General features: G+C 44.3%; 1 protein-coding gene across 7 annotated transcripts in view; it reads left to right on the top strand.

The window, feature by feature from the left end:
• Nucleotides 1-17,180, top strand: part of LPP (LIM domain containing preferred translocation partner in lipoma) — a 449,897-nt gene extending 432,717 nt beyond the window's left edge. For all 7 annotated transcript variants that reach the window (XM_073359049.1, XM_073359053.1, XM_073359054.1 and 4 more), the window contains one exon: nt 1,223-17,180. In XM_073359049.1, coding sequence (XP_073215150.1) covers nt 1,223-1,351 — 129 coding nt within the window. In that variant the 3' untranslated portion in view covers nt 1,352-17,180. The remainder of the gene's footprint in view (nt 1-1,222) is intronic.
• The last annotated feature ends 8,656 nt before the right edge of the window (nt 17,181-25,836 follow it).

Below are 25,836 nucleotides of genomic sequence, written 5' to 3'. Positions count from 1 at the left end.
AAGTGACTTCTGATTTTACATATAGACGGTGCAAACGATAGGAGAATCAGGCCTTCTGTTTATACCGGCTTCATTGTGTTAGCAAGAGACTACAACTCAATATCTAGAGCTGAATATTTGAGGAGATAGTAGTTTGTTACCTGGACACACATGTTGCTCCTATTTGTTTTATTAAAATCAACTCTAATGCATGTTGCAATATAAGCAAGATTATATGAGTGGGTTAAAAAAAGAAGAAGTTAATAATTAGCTGGAAAATTTAATTGGCACATAAACATTCTCATTCATGAATGGCCCTTGCTGTGCTATGTTCTGGTACATATGATTTTGATAAGAATCTGAAACCGAGGAAAAATCACCTCGGTACATGTAGCATATTGAACCTCCAAGAATTCTGCAATACAGCTGTTCCCCCGGGATAAACTCCAGCCAGATATTGGGACAAGAAGCGAGTCCCAGTAATGGTGCTGATCACAGTCCTGGCTCGAGTGCCGGACTGAGACTCGAGGGGTCTGAGTTCGGTTTGTGGCTCTGCCATCACCTTCCTGCGTGAGCTTAGGGCAGTCACTTAATCACCATGAGCCTTGGCCTTCCATTTACAAAAGACCGATGGTGATGATGGCATTCTGTCCTTTCTTCCATCCTTTAGCTTGTGTATTTAGATTACAAGCTCTTTGGGGCAGAGACGGTCTCTTACTATAGGTCTCTAAAGCACGCAGCACAATGGGCCCTCCAATCTCGGTTGTGGCCTTTTGGTGCTCGTGTAGTAATAGCCACAGCGGTGAAGGCGTGCTGCAAGGACATCGCTCTGCTGTCACCGCTGTGGTGTCTTCCATCGCTTTCTGGCGTTCTCTCTTCCAAAGAGGGAGCTATATGAGCAGCAAACTTGTTTTCAAGGCTCACTTCTTCTTTTTCCTTTTGGCATTAATAAACGTGAGCTTAAGTTTGACGTGTTCCGCAATGCTAAAGACCTTTCCTTTCCCAGAGATGGGAAGGGAATAATCTCCTTTTATTTTAGAGAGCTTGGGAACCCGTCTCCGCTGCAGCATTGTCTCTTATCAGGGAATGGTTCACTATTGAAAGACATCCTAGAACTCACACGCTGACTTGGGCAGAATTCTGTTACCAGGGGACATGAGTGTGTATTTCACTAATAGGTTCTTTGCCTAATTTCACTCTCATCTTATTTCTTCTTTTGGTCTTTATTCTGTTTATTGTCTAGGACTGTGGTGGTCTCCTGTCTGAAGGGGACAATCAGGGCTGTTACCCTCTGGATGGACACATCCTTTGCAAGACCTGCAACTCAGCTCGGATCCAGGCACTCACTGCTAAGGCCAGCACTGACCTTTGAGCGTCTACCACCACACTCCAATATTTGCCTGTTGGGGGAATTGCACAACCTTTCCATTTAGCATGACTCCTTTCCTGCCTAGGACCTAAGTTTTTTATTGAAAAAGTAAAGCTGGAAGGCCTGGGGACAAGCGGACAGTTTCTAAGTTTTTATCTATTTGAGTCACCTCTCCTAAGAAGCACATTAAAATTGAGATGATTGGGTTCGATTCTCCTCTTACTCTGGTGTGAGGGCCTGATCCTACTCCCATTGACGTCAATGGGAAGCTAAATATCGGATATGATTCCATAATACTAGACTTACACCATTGTAAAACCAGCATGTAAGTGTAAGACCAGAATCAGAGTAATAGTTATCACAAGACAAACTATACAGACATTGACCATGAGACACTGGGCCTTGATATAGGTATCGTTTTAAATCATAGGGACACAGATTTGTCTTAAATCATAGGGGCCATATCTTTTTCTTATCCCCTCGCTTGTCTCCAATCCCTTCCAGTTTCATAACTTTTTCTTCTTTATAATATTATATTTTGCTGTTGCATAAATTTATTCAGTAAGGATGCTTCCAACTCTCAGATGCTTAGGCATTTATGTATGAGCCATCACTGAAGTTGTGAGCCTGCACACACACGCACGTACATACATATATCCTTTTGATACACTAGAAATATAAAGTCACTGAGAAGTTATGTTAATTATTGTTGGGGCTGGAAAGGGTTAAAAAGAAATTCAAAATGGCTTCAAAGAAAATGACTAATGCTAGCCACCACAAGCATGCTCAAAAGGATCTTAGGCTACCCGGGGCCAATGCAGTTGGACAGTTACGTAGCAACCAGTGGGCACTGCTTGTTTCCAAACAAGTACTTTAGCAATGGAATCTTGTTTCCACTGACATCAAAGGAAAGACTCCCATTGGATTGAATTCTACCTTGAGACAGGCTCAGGCATTCTGGGATGATGGTAACATACCAGAGCTGGAGTTACAGTACAAGCTATGAGAATTGTTTAATATTTCAGCATTTAGGGCTTTCCAAATACCTGACATTTCAGGAACAGGAATGATTCATTTTTCATCTCAAGTTGTAAATAGCTGTAATTTACCCCCCCAAAAGGGGGGGGGGAAACAGACATCTTTTCTCCTACAGTTTCATCACACAATTTTTTCTGTGTGGAGAAATGTCATTGCAAAGGAATGATTGGGGGATGTCACAGTTCCAGGAAAAAAGGGATGTATTGATGCACTCTTCAGAGAGTTAAAAATTTGCACCAGGGTTAATAAAAACCTATGCAGTTGCAAAATGGGTTTGTTGTTGGGGGGGGGGGGCGGTTGTGGTTTTTTTGTTAATTAAAAATACATTATAAATCCACAACTCATTTTGTACAGCTATAATATTCTTATTCATGAAACCCATAATAACTAAGGTGCAAATTACATGGGAAAGGAGCAATTTTCATATCACTGCATTGACATTAATATCTTATTTGCAGATGTAATCAAAGAAAATAACTTTAGCTGCACTTAACAAATTAAGAGCCAGAACTGAAGCATTTCAGGGCTTATTGACCCTATTAATAACAAACTTACAATTTTGAAGAAAAACCTTTGTGAATTTTGGTGTCTCTCACAATAATAAAGAGTAAAATGCGGCACTTTCCCCTTCAGTCTCTAACAAGAGCTCAATAAAATTACATCACCCAAAACTGAAAAGAAAAATGAATTAAATGAAATGAGATGGGTTAGATCCGAGCGAAGAATTAAAGAAGATGGAAAATTGACTCTTATTATAAATCCTGAAAATGTCCCTTCCCAACTCAGCATTTCGGTTGACCTTTATGGCAAAGTCCTACTGAATGTAACAGTGAATAATAACATTTCTCTAGTTGTTTTTTAAGCCATCCTATAGAGAATTTAATAGAGAATTTAGGATCTGTCCCCTGACACTCTCACCAACTTTTTACTGAGCTAACTCCATTGACTTCAGTGAAATTAACCTGGATTTGCACCACATCAAAATGAGGTCATTTTTCTAGAAATCAGTAGGATGACTGATCAGTCCCATAGAAAATATATTGTTCTCCATTAAATCCTGCAGGACTTTGTTATTAGGGCAGTGACTATTTAGCAGCATCTCCCCATCGTCTTGGAGTTTGGCCCCAGCCTTCAATAATTTCAGCATTTTCCCCCAGTAGATTAGTTAGATATGTTCTAATTTATTTCATACAAAAAGTTAAATGCTGGGTAATTTTTTTTAAATAAGGACATGACTCCTAGTAGGTTCCATTTGTTCTACTGGTCATTAGCCCTGGCAACTAAGGTAATTTTGAGCTTGCTAGCATTACATACAGAAGACTGTTAAACACTTGTCTGAACTGAATCTGCCAAAGCATGGAAGTTCAGAGTGCAGTTGGCTAATATCACTTTATCACACATCGTGCCTTAGAACTGAATTTCTTAGCATGTTCTCTCCAAAGCACACTGGGAATGTGATGTGTACAACAGACCATGGCACTGTGTAGCAACTATAGCCCTGAACTTCTGTGTCTTTGTAGGTTTAAGTCAGTCTCTCTATCGCACTGAGTGCCATATTAGAAAGTGGTGAGAATTAGCTACTGTAATTAGGAAAAGGGAATGTGGTCTAGCGATTAGAGGAGGGAGACCAGAAGTCTGGATTCCTAGGTTCTTTCAGTGCCCCGGCCAAAGACTCACTGTGCAATTTTGAGCAAGTCACTTAACCTCTCTGTCTACCCCACTTCACAACAGAGCTTGGTAATTTTTACTAACTTCCCAGGGAAGTGAAGTGACTAAATTAAGTAATTTTAGCTTGGCCAACGCTGCATAAGTTCAAATCCAGATCCTCCTTTTCAGAAGAAGTTTGGCTGGGTTTGTGGTTTTGGAGCAGCCCATTCCAGGACCAAAAGCTAGACAAAAGGTCTAGATCTGAACTTCCATTTTTAGGGTGTTCTATGGATTTGGTTGTGGGGGGGCTCTTAGATCAATGTTTCTCAAGCATTTTGACCTCCTTGGATGGAAGGAGAAGGGAGAATGTTGTTCTCATTGTATGCACAGTAGCTAATTTTCAGGCTTGAAATATCGGAATAATACTATTGTTTTAATTTGTTATTTTCCCCCTAAAATAATCAAAGTCAGTTGCCCATTGGAGTGAGTGAATAAGTGCCTGGAGTATTTTCTGAAAAATGTGTTCGCATGTGGTGCCTAAACTGATATAAGTATATTTTGGAAGATACACACTCACACGCACACACAGTCTCTGTCATGACCCATCTGCCTGTCAAATTTTCAGCCCCGATACTCGAGGGTTTAAAGTGGAAGTGCTGATGGATCTTTAATCATGGCATTGCCCTAAAGCACCAACAAAATATTGCTTAGCCACAATCTTTATCATGTATTTATTACATATCCTCATTTATCTATTCCAAAGAAGAACCCTTTTTTTTACCAAAGAGACCTTGTTCTTTTAAGGTACACTTCTGAAGTCACGATAAATACTCACGTTGTTTGCTGACGCATTGACATTCAGCAATTTTCCTTTGACAAGGAATGTGAAGATCACCTAGACCTTTCTATTTCAATCTGCCAATTTTTTGCTGGTAGTTCTTTGGCTTTTCTAGCATTTGTGTGAAATTAGGGCTTGATCCTGTGTTTCAGGTCACCTCGTTGGGAGTTTGGGGTTCAGGAACAAGCCCTTGTTTAAGCCTTGGTTCCGGAAAGTATTTAAACATGTACTTAATATTCAGCACATGCTTAAATCCATTCCTCAATGGGACATAAACAGATGCTTGAATTTACTACATCAGATTTGGTTGCCTTGGTTACAGCCAAATCCCTAGTGACATCATCAAAGTTAATGATCGTATTTTGTTAATGTAATTTGCTTTATTGACATTTATTGTTTTATTTTAATTGTTGCCTGAATGTTGCCTTTTAAAGCAGAAGACAACATCACAGCTTTAGATAATGCACCTTTCATTATGATTTTTTAAAAATAATTGGTAGATTTTTATCACAGCTCAAAACACTTGGGGAATGACTTAGTCCTAGAGACATGGGGGAAGTGAAACGTGCGCCCGGGTGAGCTCTACACACATACATCAGACCCTTTGGGCAGAAGCAGGAATTAAGTGTGACATAGGCCTTGGGTTAGCTCATTATCCGGGGGTGAATTACACAACCTACAAGCATAAAAGAGTTCTCGATATAGATATTGTGTGTGGAGACCGGTGCACACAATCACCAATTAAATCCAGTCTAGTAACACATATTTTGTGCCCTAAGCCTCCAACCCAGAAAATCCCATCATCAAGATCCTTGGGGGAGGGAGGGAAAGAGAGGGAAATCTTGTCACTTTGCTTTACTCCTGTTTAGAACATAAAATTCTGTGATTTCCCCTTTTTTTTAGTCTAGAAACTGAACAGCTCAAAGGGGGGTTTTTTTGGTTTTCTACTTGCCTTTTATTAATGTCTGGTTCCTGTGTTTGATTCCGTGGGCTGATTTGATATTAGTTCTTCAAGTAGTGCTGATCACGCTTTATATAGGTATCAACACTATAAATCAGGGTTGACGCATAAGGATGTGTGCTGTAGATTTGGGTGGTGAAATTCTACATGGGAAACACTAGTTGCATGTTGATATTTGTTTGAGGATCTACTGCAAAGAGATGGAGAGGGCTACCTAAGGCCACATAGAAGTTAGTAAAGCGTGAATTGATATAAGGACTCTGAGAGCATTACTTCTGTTAAAGCTGGTCAAAATGTTTTACACTAAATTTCTATTTTGTTGAAAAATTGACCTTTTTTCTTCAATACTTTTTGGGGGAAATTGACTATTTTCTGTTTTCACAATATCTTTCACAACAGTTGTTATTAATAGTTTAATCAACATGTTGTTGACATTTTTATCCTCATAGTTTTTGAAATGGTTCTCAGTTTTTCATTTAGCAAAAATGAAGTTTTCTTACTCAAAACCATTTTTAATAAACAAAAGTTTTCGGTAACGATTTCAAAAACTGTATGGTAAAAGAATCCTGTAAAAATGTCACAAAAATGTTTGTGGAAAAATGGATCTGTTCTGGATGTTATGAAACAAGCACATTTTGAAATTTTTCACAAAATCTTTCTTGTTTTCTGATTCGCTCTACTTCCTTTGTAGACACCATTTTCCTAGTTACTAAAAATCCAAATAATGTGACTTTTCTGGGAATAACAGTGTTACTTCTGTTGGACTCAGTTTTTGTCTTCTCCCTTCAAACCAAGCCCAGGCTGGTTAGGAAGATGATGACCGTGTCAGTTGTCCTTTGTTTCAAGTACTGAAGGTGGTGGGTAGATTATGCTCTCCAAGATAAACTCTGGTTGAACCTCACACCCTAGCACCATTCCTTTGGGCTTGGGAAAGGCTGTTTTCCATATACATTTCCAGAAAGATTGCTGTTCCTCCTCGGCATTTCAAGTTTGCAGTTGAAACAGTTGGTTGGCTGTCTTGATGCTAGAGCCCTTGCGCACTGTAAATGAAATGTGACTGACAATACTGCACCTCTCCTGAAGCCATCTGTGAGTCAACCCAACTCCATTGGGGAGTCCACAGTAATCTAGGGTTCGTGGTGAACGCCGAAGTTCTCAGCTTTGTTTTTAGAGACACTAACTATTGAAAACTCAGTAGAATAGTTTGGAACTACATATATAAAAATAATATACACATTTTAGATTGTCCTGAGACTATGACTAATTAAAGGTACAGGCAAGAGTAGGTAACCAGTGCAGTTTTCATTATACTTGTCCTGTCTTCATTTCTGTGCTGCTGCGTTCTCAATCTTTTTGGCATTAAACCATGTATAACCGACCGCCCCATTGATTTTTTTTCAGCTATGCTAACAGGGCTAATCTGAAATGTTCTTTTTGTTGTTTGTGAGTCTTCCTGATTATTCCTAAATCTAAAAAAAAAAAAAAAAGCCCAAACTCAAAATGGTGATATCCTCTTTACATTTTCCAGTCTTTAGAGTCCAGTCCTGGGAATCAGAACTCCTGGGTTCTGTTTGCATCTCTACCTCTTTCTCCCTTTGTCACCTGAGACAAGTCACATAGCCTGTTTCTCTCTCTGCCCCAGTTTATACATCTCTGTAATGGGGACGATATATTACCTACCTCACAGGGGTGTTGTGAGAGTTACTTAAAAAATGTAAAACTTTTTGAGCTCTTTAATCAAAGTAGCTATCTGCATCCATAGCATTAGTGGCAGGAGTGCCATGCATATGCCTGCCACATGAGAATAAAAGGAAATGATTATAATTGTTGCTTTTAAAATGATTGTCAAATTGTGCCTTAAATTTTCAGTCAGATCTAACCATGTAATTTAGAGCAATAATTCCAGGCCTTATGTTGGTGAATCCAATCAGTGATTTGTTTGAAAGGCTAGATTTTTTAATACTTTTTCCAGAAAATGAGGTTATTGAGGGGTTCTCTTCTTTTATTTTTTCTCCTCCAATTTTATTTTGGCATGAAAGGGGCAGCCAAAATGCACATTTGTCTTGTATGTAGCATTTTCATCTGTTTTGTGTTCTTTTAGGGAGATGCCACTCTGTCATTTTATGCATAATGACATCTCTTTAAATACATGCCAACCAATGAGTTTGTTTTCCTAAAGTTAGCAGGCATTTTTTTTAATCAACCAAATTTTGGGTGGTTCGGAAAGTGTTGCTGTTCTTTGCTACACGTTCAGTCTAACTTTCACTGCAAAAATGAAATTATAGTTTTCCCATATCTTTGCTGTAGTTGTAGCTTGACACAAGTGTGAAAGCAGATTATAAAGGGAAATACTCAGTGTAACCTAGTTCCATTTCGCAGCAAGAATCTTTTGTCAGCTGAAATCCTGTTGGTTTGGGTTTTTAAATGTCAAATTACAGACTTAGGGTTTCCTCAGGAGGAACAAAAATGGCACTTGATATGCAGTAATTTGGTGGTTCCAGGCTGCAGTATTTTCCCTGCGAATCTGGGTGTCATTGTGTGTTAGGATCCTGCCTGCAGCCGACAGTACATTTGACCTATTATCCAGTCCATCTCATTGCTTCTAAAAGACTGCAGCACTGCAAAGCTGATGCAGCAGTTTTGGCTGCCTTCCCCTGCTCCCACTTGGGCCGTATTTACACAGTTTAACTGAGCTCTTCTTTCTGCTGAAGGTCAGATGCGAGCAATAGGAAACACTAAACTTTATAAAGAAGCAGAGCCGTTTAACCACCGTGCTCTGGACACGAACGCATCTCTAGGTGGTGCACCGTCTGCTTGGCTGCGAGAGGGCATCCTGAGAGTGCGTGTAACTGGTATAGTGTGCAGAGCCACAAGATATGCTGTTTTCCCACAGCAATGCACTTACACTAGCTTTCCTCTCCCTTGCAAAACGTGAAACTTTCCCAACTAGGCTTTATATTTAGCCTGTATATTGCACAAAAAGCTGGCAGTTATTTTCCCGAGGATTCTTTCTGTAACCTCTGTGTGGCTATGTTGAAGAGCTTGGTTTTTCTTGACGAGATTAGATGTTGCATATTGATGTGAGCATTTCAAAGGCCCATGGGGCTTTGGAACATATTAAGAACCTCTGAAGTTTATATTCACCATGTTTTAAATATTCAAAAGTAAAAAAATCTGCATAAAATGTCTCTCGGTACACATGGACTATATTGTTTCTTTTTTAAGCAAGCATTGGGGGCTTGTGGCTCGGCTGGGCTTGTTCTAAAGCTTTTTTCGTTCCCATTTAACAGAACCATTTGGAAATAAAGGGCCCTGGCTCTTATCCCATGCCAGTTCTAACCATAGTGCCTGTGATGGAGTGGCTCCTGATTTCCTCTGCGATTGAGTCCAGCGGGTGGGATTTTCACAAGATCCTAGGGGAGTTAGGAGCACCGAATTCCCACTGAATTCCAACCCCTTTATTGTCCCCATCATGACAGTGTGGCATGTAGGGCCTGAATCGGACCTCGCTTGCATCATAGTGCATGTCCAAAGAGCCTGCCCTGCTCATCAGGGTATCCAGTGAATCAGGAGTAACTCCAGTGTGGAGGCAGTGCTGTGAAACTGGCATGAGAGGAAACTCAGGCCTGTGGCTTTTATGTGTTAATGTTGCCGTCAGCAGGGACAGGGCAAGCACATTCTGTTCCAGGATGTTGGAACAAAGCTCCCTTCAGTTCACCCTTAAATACGCCAGAGGAGATTTTGCTTCACTCAAACGTCCCTCTTCTGCTGGATTGCAAGGGGCAAGATGAAAGCTGTCAGCAGAAATGTTTCCAGGGAAGCCCTGTTTCCCGTCTCTATAGGAAAACTGCCGGCCACTTTAGGTGAGGGTCAGGTAGAGTCTGCAAACACTTAGCCATTCCACTGTGCTGTTAGTTATTCCAGTCTGCCTTCCCCTCGAGTGCACACCGGGCATGTCCCAGGAGCACAGCAGGTCTCTGGACACATGCTACATGCAGCATCAGGGTTCTCATGTTGGCCCTTGTTTGAGTAGATTGGAACTAACAGGGTTCTGCATAAATTTGCTATCGTGCTGAAGGAATTACTCTAAAAGTTTATGGGGCAGATTCCCTCATTGGTGTAAATATGGTAGTTTGCATATATGCAATATGCAATCACATGTAAATATGGTAGTTTACACCAGTGGGGGATCTGACCCAGAGGACGTTATTCTCTATGAAACTCTATCAACTGATTTGTTTGAACCATTCTATAGAAATTGATAGCAGGGATAAAATCCTTTAATCACTTCCCTAGGTGGCTTCCAAAAAAACCAATAGAAACATTGTAATTTTTTTAGTTAAATTCTTCAGGACCTCTCCATAAGGGCTGTGGCTTATGAAAACATGAGACTTCACCCAGATTGCGCTTTATTGATATCTAAGCTTGTGTTAGATGAAGTTGATAGTTAATCGAGTAGTGGCAATAGAATCATAGAAATAAGAAGAGGGTTTGATGATTTTCCCATGCCTAGTGCCGATGTAGATTTTTCTAGCCTGAGATGAGAGTCTGACCCAGAGCATAATGGTTCAAAAAATTCACTCTATTTTTATTCTTTTGAAATAATTTTTCTTTATCAGCAATTTAATCTTCCAGGACCTGATCCTGCAGCCTTTACTCACATGAGTAGTTCCGCTGACTTTGGTGGTGATATTTGTGTAAGAGTGACAGGATCAGGCCCCACTAGAGAATCTGGGAAAGTGATTGCAGAAATATTCTATTTCACTTGCATTAATCACACCAGGACATTTCCACCAAGAGCTCTCTATTTAATAAGTAGCAGGGCCTGTAATTGCAGTCTGAATTCTGATCTTATCAACAGATGTTATGACTTTCTAGGCATTGCCACTCTATTCAGATTCATATGTTTGCTTCTGTTTAAACTTGGATTGATCAGAAAGAAGGAACAGCAAGAGTTGTGTTGCCCGTGGAGATGCAGTGACTATAGATAAAGGAGTTATCTTCCTCCTATGTCTGCAGGATTTGAAGCTTGGAACGGAGTACACACGTAACAGAGAAAAGCTTTACCTACCATGCATAGGGGCTGTCGACAGTATGCCCACTATATGTTTCAAACTCTTGGAATGTTTGTAGGAATGGAAATTTGAATCTTTTTCAGGTCTCAGCTAGTGTACTTTCCAGTGAGGGAGTTTACATACCATCATTTCTCTGATGGCAGCAGCATCTGTCGGATCTGAACCTTCATTTTGTTTTTCAATTAAATGTCTAGCCCATATGGTTGCAAACATATCCTTCCAAATATGGTCTCAAGAGGAGGCTGTCTTCCTGAGTCATGCAGGCAAGTTGAAATCGAAGTCCTGATTCCGTTCAGGAAAATCAGGAGTAACTTTGGTGGAGTTGTAGCAGTGTAAAAGTGGTGTGAGATCAGGATCGGTATCTCTGAGAGTTTTGAACTCCCACGCCCCCATTCGTCTCAATAGGATGTTAACCCAGAAACCTAATGATGACCAAGTGGATGCTAACATAGTTGCAAAATTCGCTGCTGATCATTTTGGCAAAAAACACCCAGCTCTTCAGGAACTGGACTAGAGTTTGGGAATGGGGGTGGAACTAAAGAAGAATGAACCCTGTTTTTTTCTGTTATGTCATAGCCTAGCTGTGTTTGCTCAGTAAGGATAAAAAGTACTGTACAAGCATAAAAATCTATGCAAAAAAAAAAAAAAGCAACCAAACCAGGATATTTTAATGCATATAGAACGAAAGATATGCAAACCCTCCCTTTTCTCCTGCAAGCACTATTCTTTCTTTAATTTTTTTTGTCTGACTTTGCACAAAGAATTTTTGTAACACTACTTCTAAGAAAGTCGATACCTAAAAGGGGGAGGGGGAGGGGTCTTACTTTCAAACACTTGGGTTTTTCTGGCTTGGAAATTAATAATTTCTACACCTGACCCAATTTCTGCAGCTGCCAAAAAAGAAAAGAGAAAGCTATTTAAATTTCTCATGGAGCCATTTATCTCTTAAAATATGCCAAAGCAATTTGAGGTGGGGGTGGAGACTTAACTATTTATCTCTGCAGCCTACATTCTTTTTCTCTTTATGTTTCTAACTGTCAGGGGACAAGAAGGCTAGGAAGCTATTCTTGGGCTGTATTATTAGTGCATTGTGTTGCCATTATGCAGGATGCCTGCGTTGCTTCACACAGTGGGATGTTATAATGGCCGTCTTCCCCACACTCTTTCTTTGGGGAGACACGGATCAAATCTGACCAGCTACTATTGTCAAGATTTTTTTAAAAAGTATTTTGAGAACAGGGCATAGCGAGGATTGAGTTCATACTTGCCGATTTCTTTGGACGAGTTTGCAGATGTGTCAGAGATCATACAAGAAGTATTGTGGGCTAGATTCCAGTGCAGTGGCTTTCAATCTTTTGTCATTTGCGGACCCCCCCCCAAAAAATTATGAATGGAGGTGCGGACCCCTTTGGAAATCTTAGACAAAGTCTGCGGACCCCCATGGGGTCCATGGATCACAGGTTGAAACCGCTGCTCTAGTGGATGGGGCAATATATATTGTGTGACTGCCGGAAAATCACTGCAACTCTGTGTGCCTGGGTTTATGTTCCCATATCTTCTCTGTTTAGATTGTAAATTCTTCAGTGCAGAGACTGCTGTTCACTGTGTCTGTACAGTGCCTAGTACAGCAGGGGCTACTATAATCCAAATAACATAATCATCCACTTTGTATTATCTAACGAATTAAATTGAGCAATGCCAGTTTCCTGGTAATTTCCCCAAAGGAAGGATCAGCTTGTTTTAGGACCCCTCCGCCCCAGTTTGATTCTATGTTTTAAAAGGTCAGAGGGGTAAACAAAGTGCATAGGAATGGTTCCATGATTAAAAAATGCCAAGACTTAAACTTTCCCCTGAAGTGTTGGACGCCCCAACTCAACGATGTGCTGTCCACATGTGAAACTGGCCAAGAAGAGCGAAGTGCAAAACAAAACAAAAAAATACACATGGCAGAAACTAAATGTTATAATTGGCCTGATTTTCACAGGTGCTGCTGCAGATCCCCCTAATTTCAACCCAGAGGAGCTTCATGTGTACAGCACTTCTGAAAAGCAGGCCCCCATGTACTTTTAAATTCCTTCATTATTGTGAATTGTATTTAGATCATGCAGAGGGACCAGCTGAGAATGGGGCCCCCAGTGTGCTGGGCATCGTATAAACACAGAGTAATAGACAGTCCCTGCCATGAGAAGCAATAAGTTACAGTGTCATAGATTTCAAGGTATAGAAGGTACCATCAGATCAGTCTAGTTTCCTAGTCACAGATAGGGAATTTTCCAAATACGAATTATAGGTGGGTGGTGCATTCTTGTTTGGGAAACAGGTCACATTTCAAAGAGAAAGAAGGAAGGATGTTGTCTGTAGCTTTTTGAATTTTTCATTATTATTATTATTATTGTTTTAGTGGTTGTTGATCAAACCAAGAATGAGAAAAATATCAACTGAAACATTCCATAAACTAGAGACAAAGTCAAATAACTCCTATTCGAATATTGTTTCACTTCAGCTGGAGTTTGTCCTTCTTTTTACATATGTGCAGCATAGACGTAGAAGATGGAGAAGACGATTAGCTAAATTAGTCCATCTCACACTCCGTGCACAATCCATTCCCTATAGTATATTTTCTAGCGCTTTTTCTGGTCAATTTTTTTATTTTATTTCTATTTTTATGTAAGATCTTAGTAGCACAATGGTTTTTGCTAGAAACAGGGTTTCTCCCTACTGCTAGCTATGGGAATACGTGCAATGATTAGGATTTGAGAGCAGACCGCCTTGCTGGTGCTAATATTCCTGAGGATGGCAAGATGGTATAAACTGTGATCGGTTTACTCTGAAACACGCAGTTGGAGGGTTTGGTTCATTGTTTAATATACTGAGTTTATCCCCATGTAAAATGGTGGCACTGTGGGGGGTTTTGACAGATCTGGATTGTGCCTTCTCGACACATCTGGATTGGCAGGAAACCCCTTCTGGTTTAGCATAGAGAGACGCGTCCTGTGAAACAGACAGATCACAGAGCTATGTCTGTCCAATCAGTGATATTTCTAATTTGCCTATTGCCATAGTAGCTAAGCATCTAAAGAGCACAAGCAACATGTTGCTTACTACTATATATGGTGGGTTTTAGGAACATTCCCCGTATATTTTACTCTCTGTACAAAGTGCCTATTCTAAGAGCCACAACTCGTTCGACCTTATCCACGGGCAAAACAGGGAACTAATCAAAGTGCAGAGCAACGATAAGAACGATCAAAATGATACCAAATGGAAGCAAGACGGGAGTGTCAAAGATCAGCTCTTCATTAAAGTGAACCAAAGCAGCAGCTCGTCCCTTGTATGTCACCTTGTAGATCTGCCTTCTGGATAGTAATACGTTTCAAAGCTCCAGCATTGTTGACTCTCTGGTAGTGGTTAATTTAAGGGGTTCTACTTTGCCTACACGCCAAAGTTATGGGGGTTAGAGAGCCAGCAATGTGTAGGGAAACCTGCTGGAAAGTTTGCATGGTCAGTAAGATCTAAGAATATTAAGCACTTTGGGGGGATATGTTTGGGGATTTATTTATTTGATTGTAAGCTGCCTGTGTTTCATGTGTTCTTATTCCTTGCATAACACTGGAGGGTAAAATCCACAGATGCCAGAGGAGGCTCGGTGCTGTGGTGGGAGAATTCAAGATGCCCAGTGCCAGCTAAGCCACACCAGGTGCTCAGTGTGTTCTCACACTCAGTCCTGAAAATATCGCCAAGTGCCGTTTGATGGAGTGGTTCCCCCCACTGTGTACTGGGGAGGGAGTGCAGACCAAGACGATAACAGGGTTCAAAAAGGAACTAGATAAGTTCATGGAGTATAGGTCCATCAATGGGTATTATCTGGGATAGGCTGGGATGGTGCCCCTAGCCAGAAGCTGGGCAACAGGGGATGGATCACTTGATGATTCCCTGTTCTGTTCATTCCCTCTGGGGCACCTGGCACTGGCCACTGTCGGAAGACAAGATACGGGGCTAGCTGGACCAGTGGTCTGACCCAGTCTGGCCGTTCTTATGAGTAATGTTTGTCCAAAGAGACAGCAAAATGGAGGTTTGAAGTGTTTTAACACCTAATGCTCTAGCACCCCCATCTCTTTTGCTGTCCCTCTGGAAATCGAGGTGTGAAGGTAAAGGCATGTACAGAAGTGAGGCCTCACTGTGACCTCGCCTGACCTGGTCCTACCCTGGTGTAACCCTCCAGACTTCCTGTGTAAGTGAGATCAGAATCAGTCCTGCTGTGTTTAGATGGGCAGGACACAGCTCTGTGGGTAACATTGCTGAACTCTTCAGTGCCTCACAGCTCCCCAAATTGCCCTAGCCCTTGCATTGTGGGCAATCCCACTGACTTTAATGGGGCAACTTGCCAGAGGAGGAATTTCAGAAGCAGGCCACTTGTTTATCCAAACAAGTCCGGGTCAGAGGTGGACTTGAATCCTCTCTGCACTAGTTTATCCATCTCCAAAGCACTTCTCCTACATCCTAACAACAAGCGCCCCTGTGCCCCACATCGTGAGACCCCCGGTGGCTCGGCTGCCGATGGGACACACGTTGTACTACCTACCCAGACATACCATCCCTACAGTTCCAATGTCACTAACACCCTGCACACATACATAGCACCTGGAGCTGGCCTCCTCTGTGTGCTTCCAGCCACTCATACCAGAGATAAGCCCAGGAGACACATTTTGGATCAAAATCCAACTTTCGTCAGTCCCAGGGTGTTCATAGCTGGGGTTCTGTTTCAGCCCATTGTAGCAGAGAGGAACCAGCTTCACATGTTGGGTCCAGATCCAAATTTTCCAAGGGTTTCAGGAAGTGGGTTGGGTCGAGGCTATAGCTGGAATATTGATTCAGGTCTATCTCCGCTCAGAATAAACAGCGGAGGCTGGCTGGCTTTAATCGTAGGCAGGTGCCCCAGGGGGGTCCCAATCACAGTGGGTGCCATTCCAAAGAAAGGCCTCTTCTTGGCCAGATGCCATTTCTTAAGTCCCAGGACATTTTCCCAGAGCTTGCAGACCTCAATGGCTGTTGCACATTGCAAGGAGGAGTGCGCACCCAAGGATGTATTCACCCTACAGAGCTGCCGTGCCTCAGCCCAGCCCTGCTAACAGCAGCAGTCTGCATCGGGGCCCTTCGATGAAGTTAGCTCTTTGGCGTGAGGTCGTTTATAGTGAATTTCTGTGCAAGGTCTATTACCGTTGGGAGAAGACTGTGACTTGTGGTGGTGGTTTTACATCCTCCGGACGTTCTGTGCGGGGCAGGTGGAGGTTGTTAGCAGCGAGGACAGCTCCTTGGCTTTAAATGTGGATCGCTAGCTTACTAACACCAGGCAGCAGAGAGGCGGGAGAGGAGATAGTGCCTGATCCAAAGAGGCGCCTCCTTGCTAGAAATGCCATGCCTTCAAATCCTAATGAAGTAATGCAAGTTGAGCTTTCAGGATTGGTGCCTTATTCCTCAGTGCCACTAGGTACCAGTGATTTACCATTTGCTGAGCACGACCACTACTTAGCATCTAATCAACTAGGGGCCTAATCTTGGTACCATTGAGAGCAGTGGGAATTTTGCCATTGACTTCAGTGGAATCAGGATTGGAACTCTTCAAATCTGTAAAGAGCCAATCCTGCAGACTGCTAAGAGCACCTCCTGGGAGGTGCTGTGTGCCCTCAGCTTCCCTTGAAACTGATCATGCCTCATGTCTGTTTCACTGGCTGTTTTCACAGGAATTTGAGAGCGCTCAGGACACGCACTCAGCAACTAGCAAGACTAGCCTGTAAGGTGATATATGAAGTTTACTATCTGGTAACGTGTGTGCATGGATTAAAAATCGTTTTATTCAAATGTATTCTGAGACCAGGTCCAGCATATACACAGTTTCTATATTTATAAATATAGAGAGAGATTTTTTTTTTGTTCTCAGCTAGTTACCTCTTCTGAACCGCAATTTTCAGAGCAACCGGCATATATTTTTCATTCAACACCTAAAATGACTTTTTACAGTAAGAAAATGAAAGCTGGTGTAAGCACGTGTTTTCTATATTTGTATTATGCTTTATCCAATTATATTGAGATTTATTTTCCTCTTTGCTGTGCTCTTTCGGTTGTTATCCTTATTTTATCAGTTATGCTTTTCTAATGTTTTGTAAGGAGAAAAAAATATGCAAAATGGCCAGATGCCTTTTTTCTTTGCAGAAGAAGAATCACAAATGCTTTGTATTACATTTTACCAATCCAATAAACTCCTTATAAATTTCATTTTTGTTTGCTAGCGTGTGAAATTTTTTTTCCAAGTCAAATGGTGTTTGCTTTCTTTCAGCCTTCCCCTGCAATTGTGTCTCGTTTCTCTTTCTCTCTGAGCCACATCCTTTCACCAGTAGCCTTCCCGAGCTGTTGGGAAAAGGTGCTCAAAACCAGTGTCTGCTAGAGCAAGGATGCTTGAAGGATGTTGGGAGAGAGACCACACAACGCTTGTGTCGGCCATTACATGAACATCATAAACCTGAGCCTTTGGTTTGGAGAGCACTCCATTCCTGAGCCTGGAGGTAATCGGCAGGTGCAGGCAGTGTGCGGTTTATAGGGGGGTGAGGCAAAGAACATAATGCCCTACCTACGAGTACTTTCCGGACTGAACTGTGATCTGATGCAATGGAACCAAGCAGCCTGCTGCGGGGGGGAACACAAGGGCAGGGCTTATCCCATTCTGTGCGGGGAAGACACAAGTGTGGAATGTAAACCTCTTCATGGGATGCCTTCAGGATTGTCACTGACGTATGTCACTTGGGCTGTTCCCTGCTCAATATTGCCACGGCCAGATGCTCCAAAATCAGGAGGCAGGCCCCCAAAACTCATGAAAGCTTGGCGTTCAAAATCCCGAGACGTAAAAAAACAAACAACTTTTGTTGTCTTAATTGACATCCAGGGTTTTCTCTCTCGTCATGAAAGCTACTGTAAAAAAAAAAAAAAAAAAAAATGACGAAGATTCTCCTATAATCACATGAATCCAAAAGCTGGGGCTTAAAATCAAACCCCGACTATTGCAAGACACAATAGAATCGTGAGTTACCACGCTGCCTGCTGGACCCACCGTGGGAGGGACATACCGACCCTGCGCAAGAGCTGATGGCAGGAAAGCGAGGGAGGACATTTCAGTCTGCCCTCCCCCCAAATTAATGATCCCTCTTTCCCTGTTAAAGAGGGAACTCTGAGAGCCGTATGCGTTCATACCAATAGCGTCATCCCTATGTGTGCATGGGAGGTGTGTTGAGAATCCTAGTGGGTTGGACATCACCCATGCAGAAATCCTGGTGGGCTGGACATCAGTTCATGCTCCGCGGCAGCTCCCCCAGCGGCCAGAGGGCTCTCCTGTTGGCAGAGGAGCGGGTGGCCGGCAGAATGCCAGTGAGTCGACCAGTAAACAGGCAGCGAGCATGCCGGGGGGGGAAGGGGGGCTGCAGGATGGTGAGAAGGAGGGTAGCGCAGTTATGTAAGAGGGACTGGGGGTGAGGTCGAGCATGCAGTTTACCGAGAAGGCTGGGATTTCCAGAGGAATCCAGGGGAACGAGTCACCCAACTCGAGTTAAAATACAGCAGGATTTGGGCATCCAGCCCCCTTTGAACTCCTTCGGCTCCTTTGAAATCCAAGCCAAGGTTAAGAGATGCTCAACTGTGAGCGTAGAGCAGGCGGGGTATGGTGAGGGAAGGGCACTGTGAACATAAGCCAAGCGCAGGGCAGGAGGCAGGGGCCAACAGGCCTTGCCCTGCCTCTAAAGCGTCCTGTCAATATTTTATTAACACATTTAAGGCCAGAAGGGCCCATTATGGTCACCTAGTCTGACAACCTGGATAGCACAGGCCAGAACCTCACCCAGTGATTCCTGCCTCAAGCCCAGAACTTCTGGTTGAGCTAAGCTTGTATTTTGAGAATCAGGCACCTTATCTTGATTTAACCACACCCGGGGATGGAGAATCTACCACGTAAGTCCCAATGGTATATAAATGGTGCATCCACTTCTGGCCTGAGTTTGGCTAGGTTCCGGGTAACTGATCTTTTGATACCTTTTCCTGCTAGGTTAAGAGTCGCCCGCCGTCCCGTCAGATACCTCCTCCTGCATGCATGTAGACCGTGAGCAGCTCACCGCTGAACTTTCTCTGAGTTAAGCGAAAGAGGCAGAGCTGCTTGAGCTGGTTTTGCATTTCCAGTCTGCGGGTGTCTCAGCCATGGAAGGAGACGCCAGCGCCCCCCGCCTTCCTAGAAGGCTTTGTGAAGGGGGCAGTGTCTCCTTCTGGAAAAGGAGGAGTTCTGCAGCTGCCCCGGCAGGGCGTGACAGCTTGAAGGGCTTTGGCTTGGTAATAAAGGGCTTCAAATCTGGCATCCTTAGAAGCCGATTCCAAGTACCGTCTTGTGTTCCAGAGTGACTCAGCCCTGTGATTTCCTTTCTAGCGAGGTGCATTTGTTCTGAACTCGGATGGAAAAGCTCCAGGGATCTGTTGTCTGCACGCGCCTCCGGAGCGCCGTCGGGTGGGCAGCTGCTTGTCTTGCCGTTGTTCCCGGGTTGCGGTTGGGATACTCTGAAGGCAACAGCAGCGCCGTTGGCATGGCTGAAACGCAGGTGCCGCAGGCTGGCTCTCATTGCTTTGCTCCAAGCACCCAAGTTTGAAACCGTTGATCTTCCCGTTTGCCGCCTCCCTGCCGTTGTTTGTTGTGTGACTTCTCCGCGTGGCGGAAGGCTGCATAGTTCTGAGCGCACTAAAGCGTGCTGTTTCAGTGGGACTCGACTGGCATGGCAAGCGCCACGAGTGGGTGGCCAAAGTACAAAGGACCAGGGCCTCTCTGGGTACCTCTAACCCTGTAGCAGCCTCCGGCAGAGAGCCACCCAGTGTGAGAGACAGACAAGGCTTGCCGGGCTCACACCAGTGCTCTAAAAACAGCCTTCCTGGCTACAGAGCTTGAGGCATTTACACATCTACTGTGAGAGCGCTTAGCTGAGTCTTCCTAACCCAGGTGTATCCACCCGGGCTGGGAGGCTCCCTGCCGCGGGCCATCTAGGCGTATCCTCAGTGTTTGTCAGCGCCAGGTACAGCCTGCCTTGGACGTGGTGTGGTCGGGGATTTTAGCTTCTCTGTCCCTTTCTCATCGCTCTCCATTCCTGGCAGGTTGCAACGCAGGGCGACGCCATCTCTGCTCTCTCGCCTTTCTCCTAAAGTTTCACAGAGGGGAAAAGACCACCCATGGGAAAACAGATGTCAAGGAAGCTGGATAATAGCTTGACAGTGGAATTAGTAGTAGTACTATGGAAGTAGCCCCTAGCGGCCCCCAAAAGAAGATCCGTGCCCCAATGAGTGGATGCATCCGATGAAGTGAGCTGTAGCTCACGAAAGCTTATGCTCAAATAAATTGGTTAGTCTCTAAGGTGCCACAAGTCCGCCTTTTCTTTTTTCATCTAGATTTGGAGCATCTCCCCTCTCCGTGGCTGGGTTTGGATTCAGCCTGGGGTGGTAGCAAATGGATCAGCCTGGGGGAAGCTCAGATGGCTGCTGCTGTTGCTTCCGGCTGTACAGCACCGAGCGCAGGGAGGTCTTGGTCTCTGGCTGGTGCTTCCAGATGCACTGGGAATACAGATAGGTAATAATGTGTTGTGGGGATAACGATAGGGCTTCACTGACAATGAATTCAAGTCAATTCTGCAGGACCACAGAGTTTCTGCTATTGCTTCCAAGGCATTGACTGCCTCTCCAGGGCTGCATCCCCCCCCCCCCCCCCCCCAAGGAACTGATTGCAACGTCTGCAAGGCAAGTCAGCGTAAACACCAACCACTGCAGAGCAGAACAGACTGCACTTGTATCTCGGAATCTTGTCCATGGTGGACTGAAACTGCTGCCTTTCAATAGACATCTAAAAATGCTGCAAAATCATCGCTATTTCAGCCACTAACGAAGCGGGAATGCTCACGGCAAAGGAGTCTATGAGGCAATAAATGGATCTGGCAGCTGATTAAAGGCAGACACTGAGGCATTTAATTACTGCGAAAGCCAATTATCACACGTGTGTCCTCTGCCACCCTGGACATTAGTGCTGCTGCACGACCTGGCAAAGGAACGGTAGTAAAGCCGGAGAGGAATAGATGTGTGTGTGAAATACGTGGCTTTCTAACCAGGTCAAAATGCTGCCATGCTCCATTCTCCGACTTCCCATTTGTGTCACTTGCAGATGAACACTGGTAGGTTCCAGGAAAGGTCTCGTAGGCAAAAGTCCCACTGAAGTTTGGTTTGCCGGACATAAGTGGTGCACAGGCCTTGTGCTGGCCCACATTCCTAGCCTGTGCACAAAGTGGTGAGCTCACACCCCAGTGACAGGGGCTGGAGAAAAACCAGTCGGGATTTAGGGGGCACTCTTGGAGGGGGGGATGGTTTGAGTTTCCTCAATTTTTTTTTTACAGTCTTTTCATAAAAAAATCTTAAATCACAGAGTATTTTGCATTATTTCTCAGCTAGACAATTAAAAAGGTGGGGGCTGATTTTGAGAGGGGGCTGAGCACTCACACCTCCCATTGAGTTAACTGGTGCCCTCAACGCCTGTGAAAAATCAAGCCCTTGATGTCCAAATCGCCTCCTAACCTGGTTCAGCAGAAGTCACTTCTTCCCTTTAAAGAAGTTTCCTAGAGAAATTCTCTCTTAGAAAATCCTTGGCAAGGAACCTTAGCCAGTCTTGGCATGCAAACCTGCCTCATGCTGTCATTAGCAAGCCTCTGCTTTAAATGTTGATGAGCTCTTTGCTGCCAGTTAGTGATGGGAAACGCAGTCTGTGTGTTAAACCTGAGCTGGGAATTATGTCCAAATACCAAACAGTTTGTTATACTTACTGCCCACCATCCTTCTGCCTTGGGGGCGGAAACCTTCTCGAGAAGAATGACAAAAAAGGGAAGGAGGAGGATCCGGGGAACTACAGGCCAGTCAGCCTCACCTCAGTCCCTGGAAAAATCATGGAGCAGGTCTTCAAGGAATCAATTCTGAAGCACTTAGAGGAGAGGAAAGTGATCAGGAACAGTCAGCATGGATTCACCAAGGGCAAGTCATGCCTGACTAACCTAATTGCCTTCTATGATGAGATAACTGGCTCTGTGGATGAGGGGAAAGCAGTGGACAGGTTATTCCTTGACTTTAGCAAAGCTTTTGACACTGTCTCCCACAGTATTCTTGCCAGCAAGTTAAAGTAGTATGGGCTGGATGAATGGACTATAAGGTGGATAGAAAGCTGGCTCGATTGTTGGGCTCAATGGGTAGTGATCAATGGCTCCATGTCTAGTTGGCAGCCACTATCAAGCGGAGTGCCCCAAGGGTCGGTCCTGGGGCCAGTTTTGTTCAATATCTTCATTAATGATCTGGAGGATGGCATGACCTGCACCCTCAGCAAGTTTGCAGATCACACTAAACTGGGAGGAGTGGTAAATACGCTGGAGGGCAGGGATAGGATACAGAGGGACCTAGACAAATTGGAGGATTGGGCCAAAAGGAATCTGATGAGGTTCAACAAGGACAAGTGCAGAGTCCTGCACTTAGGACAGAGGAATCCCATGCACAGCTACAGACTAGGGACCGAATGGCTAGGCAGCAGTTCTGCTGAAAAGGACCTAGGGGTTACAGTGGATGAGAAGCTGGATAGGAGTCAACAGTGTGCCCTTGTTGCCAAAGAAGGCCAATGGCATTTTGGGATGTATACGTAGGGGCATTGCCAGCAGATCGAGGAACGTGATCATTCCCCTCTATTTGACATTGGTGAGGCCTCATCTGGAGTCCTGTGTCCAGCTTTGGGCCCAACAGTACAAGAAGGATGTGAAATAATTGGAAAGCGTCCAGTGGAGGGCAACAAAACTGATTATGGGACTGGAACATATGACTTCTGAGGAGAGGCTGAGGGAACTGGGATTGTTTAGTCTGCGGAAGAGAAGAATGTGTGTGTGGGGGTGAACGGGGGGGATTTGTTAGCTGCTTTCAACTACCTGAAAGGGGGTTCCACAGAGGATGGATCTAGACTGTTCTCAGTGGTAGCAGATGACAGAACAAGGAGTAATGGTCTCTAGTTGCAGTGGGGGAGGTTTAGGTTGGATATTAGGAAAAACTTTTTCACTAGGAGGGTGGTGAAGCACTGGAATGGGTTACCTAGGGAGGTGGTGGAATCTCCTTCCTTTGAAGTTTTTAAGATCAGGCTTGACAAAGCCCTGTCTGGGATGATTTAGTTGGGGATTGGTCCTGCTTTGGACTAGATGACCTCCTGAGGTCCCTTCCAACCCTGATATTCTATGATTCTGTGATTCTAAGCTAGTCTGTCTCATTCAGGCCAGGCAGAGATGTGGTTAGAGAAATGCGTGAAGTCAGATAACCACAGACACCTCCGGAGGGGTCTCTCTGCCACTGATGAGAAGCTAGGAACAGAGGAATACCAAACTGGATCAGATCGGGGTCCATCTGGCTCATTGTCCTGTCCCTGACATGGGCCAGCACCAGTTGCTACACAGGTTGGTGGACTTGTCACAGTTGAGAGGAACTGCACCTGTATTCCTTCCCCATTGTCCAGGAAAGGCACCTGCTCTAGGCTCCTGGCTCTTCACCTGTCACTTCTCCTGGGTGCAAACCCACCACTGACACCCTCCAGGGTTCTTCCAGGCTGCACAGCTCCCTGCCTACACTGCGATATCCCCAGCAAGCCAGACTGCCTAAACAGGCTAGCATCTGTGCTTTGCTTTCCCCTCCGAGGCTATGAACAGCGTGGTTGCCCCGTCTCAAGTGATCCCAGAGCTCTTTATAAGCAAGCCCATTTATTCTTAAGGTGAGAGCCTTACAGAGAAAACATACACAAACAATAAAAGTCCCTATACGCCTGCCGAAAGATTCCCCCACCAGTCTTATGTGGTCTCAGTAGGCCAAAGACTTTCCAGCACTTCCCACAAAGGGTTGGGGCCCCCCTTAGTCAGAAGGTCCTATCTGTTAGCTGGGTCAGAAAGAAGGCCTTGAGACAGTTTAGACTCAGGCTATTTATCCAAAAGTCTTCACTTTGTCTGTTGGTCCCTGGAGAATCCGGTTTGAACCAGCACATGTGAGCCTCTCCAGGTGGTGATACCTCTCTGGCGGTGTTATAACCCTGAGTGAATTTGCCTAATCACCCCCCCCCAAAAAACCTGTTCTGAATTCCTGTGATCTCCCTCCCCCATGGAATTACATAAAATCCCTGGCCCACAATGATCCATACACTTAATACAGTAAGATCTCCCCCAAGATATTGCAGGACATAATCATCTCTGTCACAGCAGTGATGGGATAACCTGTCCCCAGGGCAAGTTTCCTCCTGACCCCCATTCGTTAGAGGTCATCATGGTCCCTGACTCAAACTTCCTGAACGTTTGTGTTGTCTTTTCCTTTTTTAGCCCTTACTACTCTAGCTGTGGGTGTTCTCATTATCTATGTAAATGCCCAAACCTCTTTTGAATCCTGCTAAACTCTAGGCCTCTAGGATAGCTTGTGGCTGAGAATTCAATAGGCTAAGTGAGGCTCGTGTTAAAGAGAACATGATGACCCTCTAAAACATCCTCCAACCCCCATATCCCGGTGAGCAGTGTTCTTACCAGCTGTTGGTGACCAAATACAGCTGCTGATTCTTAACCAGGAAAACATCTGCTGTATTGTGGAGAGTCTTAATTTCCTAGAAGGTGTTGATTTCCCCTTTAGCTGTGGTTTTCAGCCAAGGCAAAGGACAGGGAGATTCAAATGACAAAGCCAGGCAGGACTAGAGAAAATCCCCTGTTATCGTCATGACATCTGTGCTGCTCGCTAAAATCAACATGCTCCAGCAAAGGAATTTATAAATTCTTTTTAACCCTTCATGCACTAACTCCTGCCAGTGCCATCTGTGTATAGAAGAGTGAAGGATAGCCAGATACCAGCTGAGGGTAGATATAATACCCTGCTTCTCTGGTGTTTGAATGCATTAAGGGGTTTTGTATCTGTCCAGAGATGGGAGCTTTCCATCCCATTTATGATGCGCTATATCAGACTGAAATAACGTCTGCGTGGGCCTTAAACAGAAACATTGTCAGATTTACAGCTGCCACAAAAATGTCCCCTGGGTGACTTGGGAAAGCTGTAAGCAGTACTCTTGAAATACCTTCTTCCTCTGCAAAATTGACCTGAGGAAGGATATGCTGTTCATTTAAGGACCTCGGTTTGTTCATTTATTCAGAGAATATCTTCACTCACTGCTGCTATAAAGAGATCTGCGTCCAGCTCGGCAGCTGGAGACCCACTTCCTCCAAGTCAATGGTGCTGCTGACAGTTGCTTCACCAAGGAACCTCTGAGCTACACAGCTCTGGGCAGGGTGGGAAGATCAGTGGCAGGGATTCGGGTTGTTTGATATCTAGGGATGGGCATACTGGTTCCAATAAACAAATACTCCCCTGGCCCTTTGCCAGAGCATGGAGAGAACTTTGCCCGAAGGTCCAAAGACAACGTGGTGAACACCTTTTTTTGCTTTGGTCTCGGTTTTTTTCACGTTTCATGTTTCTGCGCTATCTGAAACACCACTAGCAAGCTTATTCCAGCATGGTCAAAGCAGGAGGCAACCTCCGCAGAGAGCCTGTTCTTGGATTGTCTCCAGCCAGTTGGTCACACAGCGCCTTGACTAAGTCAGATTCAGCAAGCTCCCTATCATGAGCAAGGAGCAGCTGTTGTATGTACTCTTATTTGACATTTTTCCTCTGGTGTTACACTGGGAGGCCAACCCAGATCAAGGCCCCGTTGTACTGTACAAATATAGCAAGTGGCCATCCATGTCCCAGAATGCTGCCGCTCTAGGTAGACGAGACTGGCAAAGGGTGGGCAGCGTTGCCAGCTCAAGCTCCTGGAGCCCTGCGAGCATGTGAG

The sequence above is a fragment of the Lepidochelys kempii genome, chromosome 9 (genome assembly GCF_965140265.1).
Source record: "Lepidochelys kempii isolate rLepKem1 chromosome 9, rLepKem1.hap2, whole genome shotgun sequence".
Lineage (NCBI taxonomy): Eukaryota > Metazoa > Chordata > Testudines > Cheloniidae > Lepidochelys > Lepidochelys kempii.
Note: the sequence above shows the minus strand (reverse complement) of the source record. Positions and strands in the feature narration are given on the sequence as shown.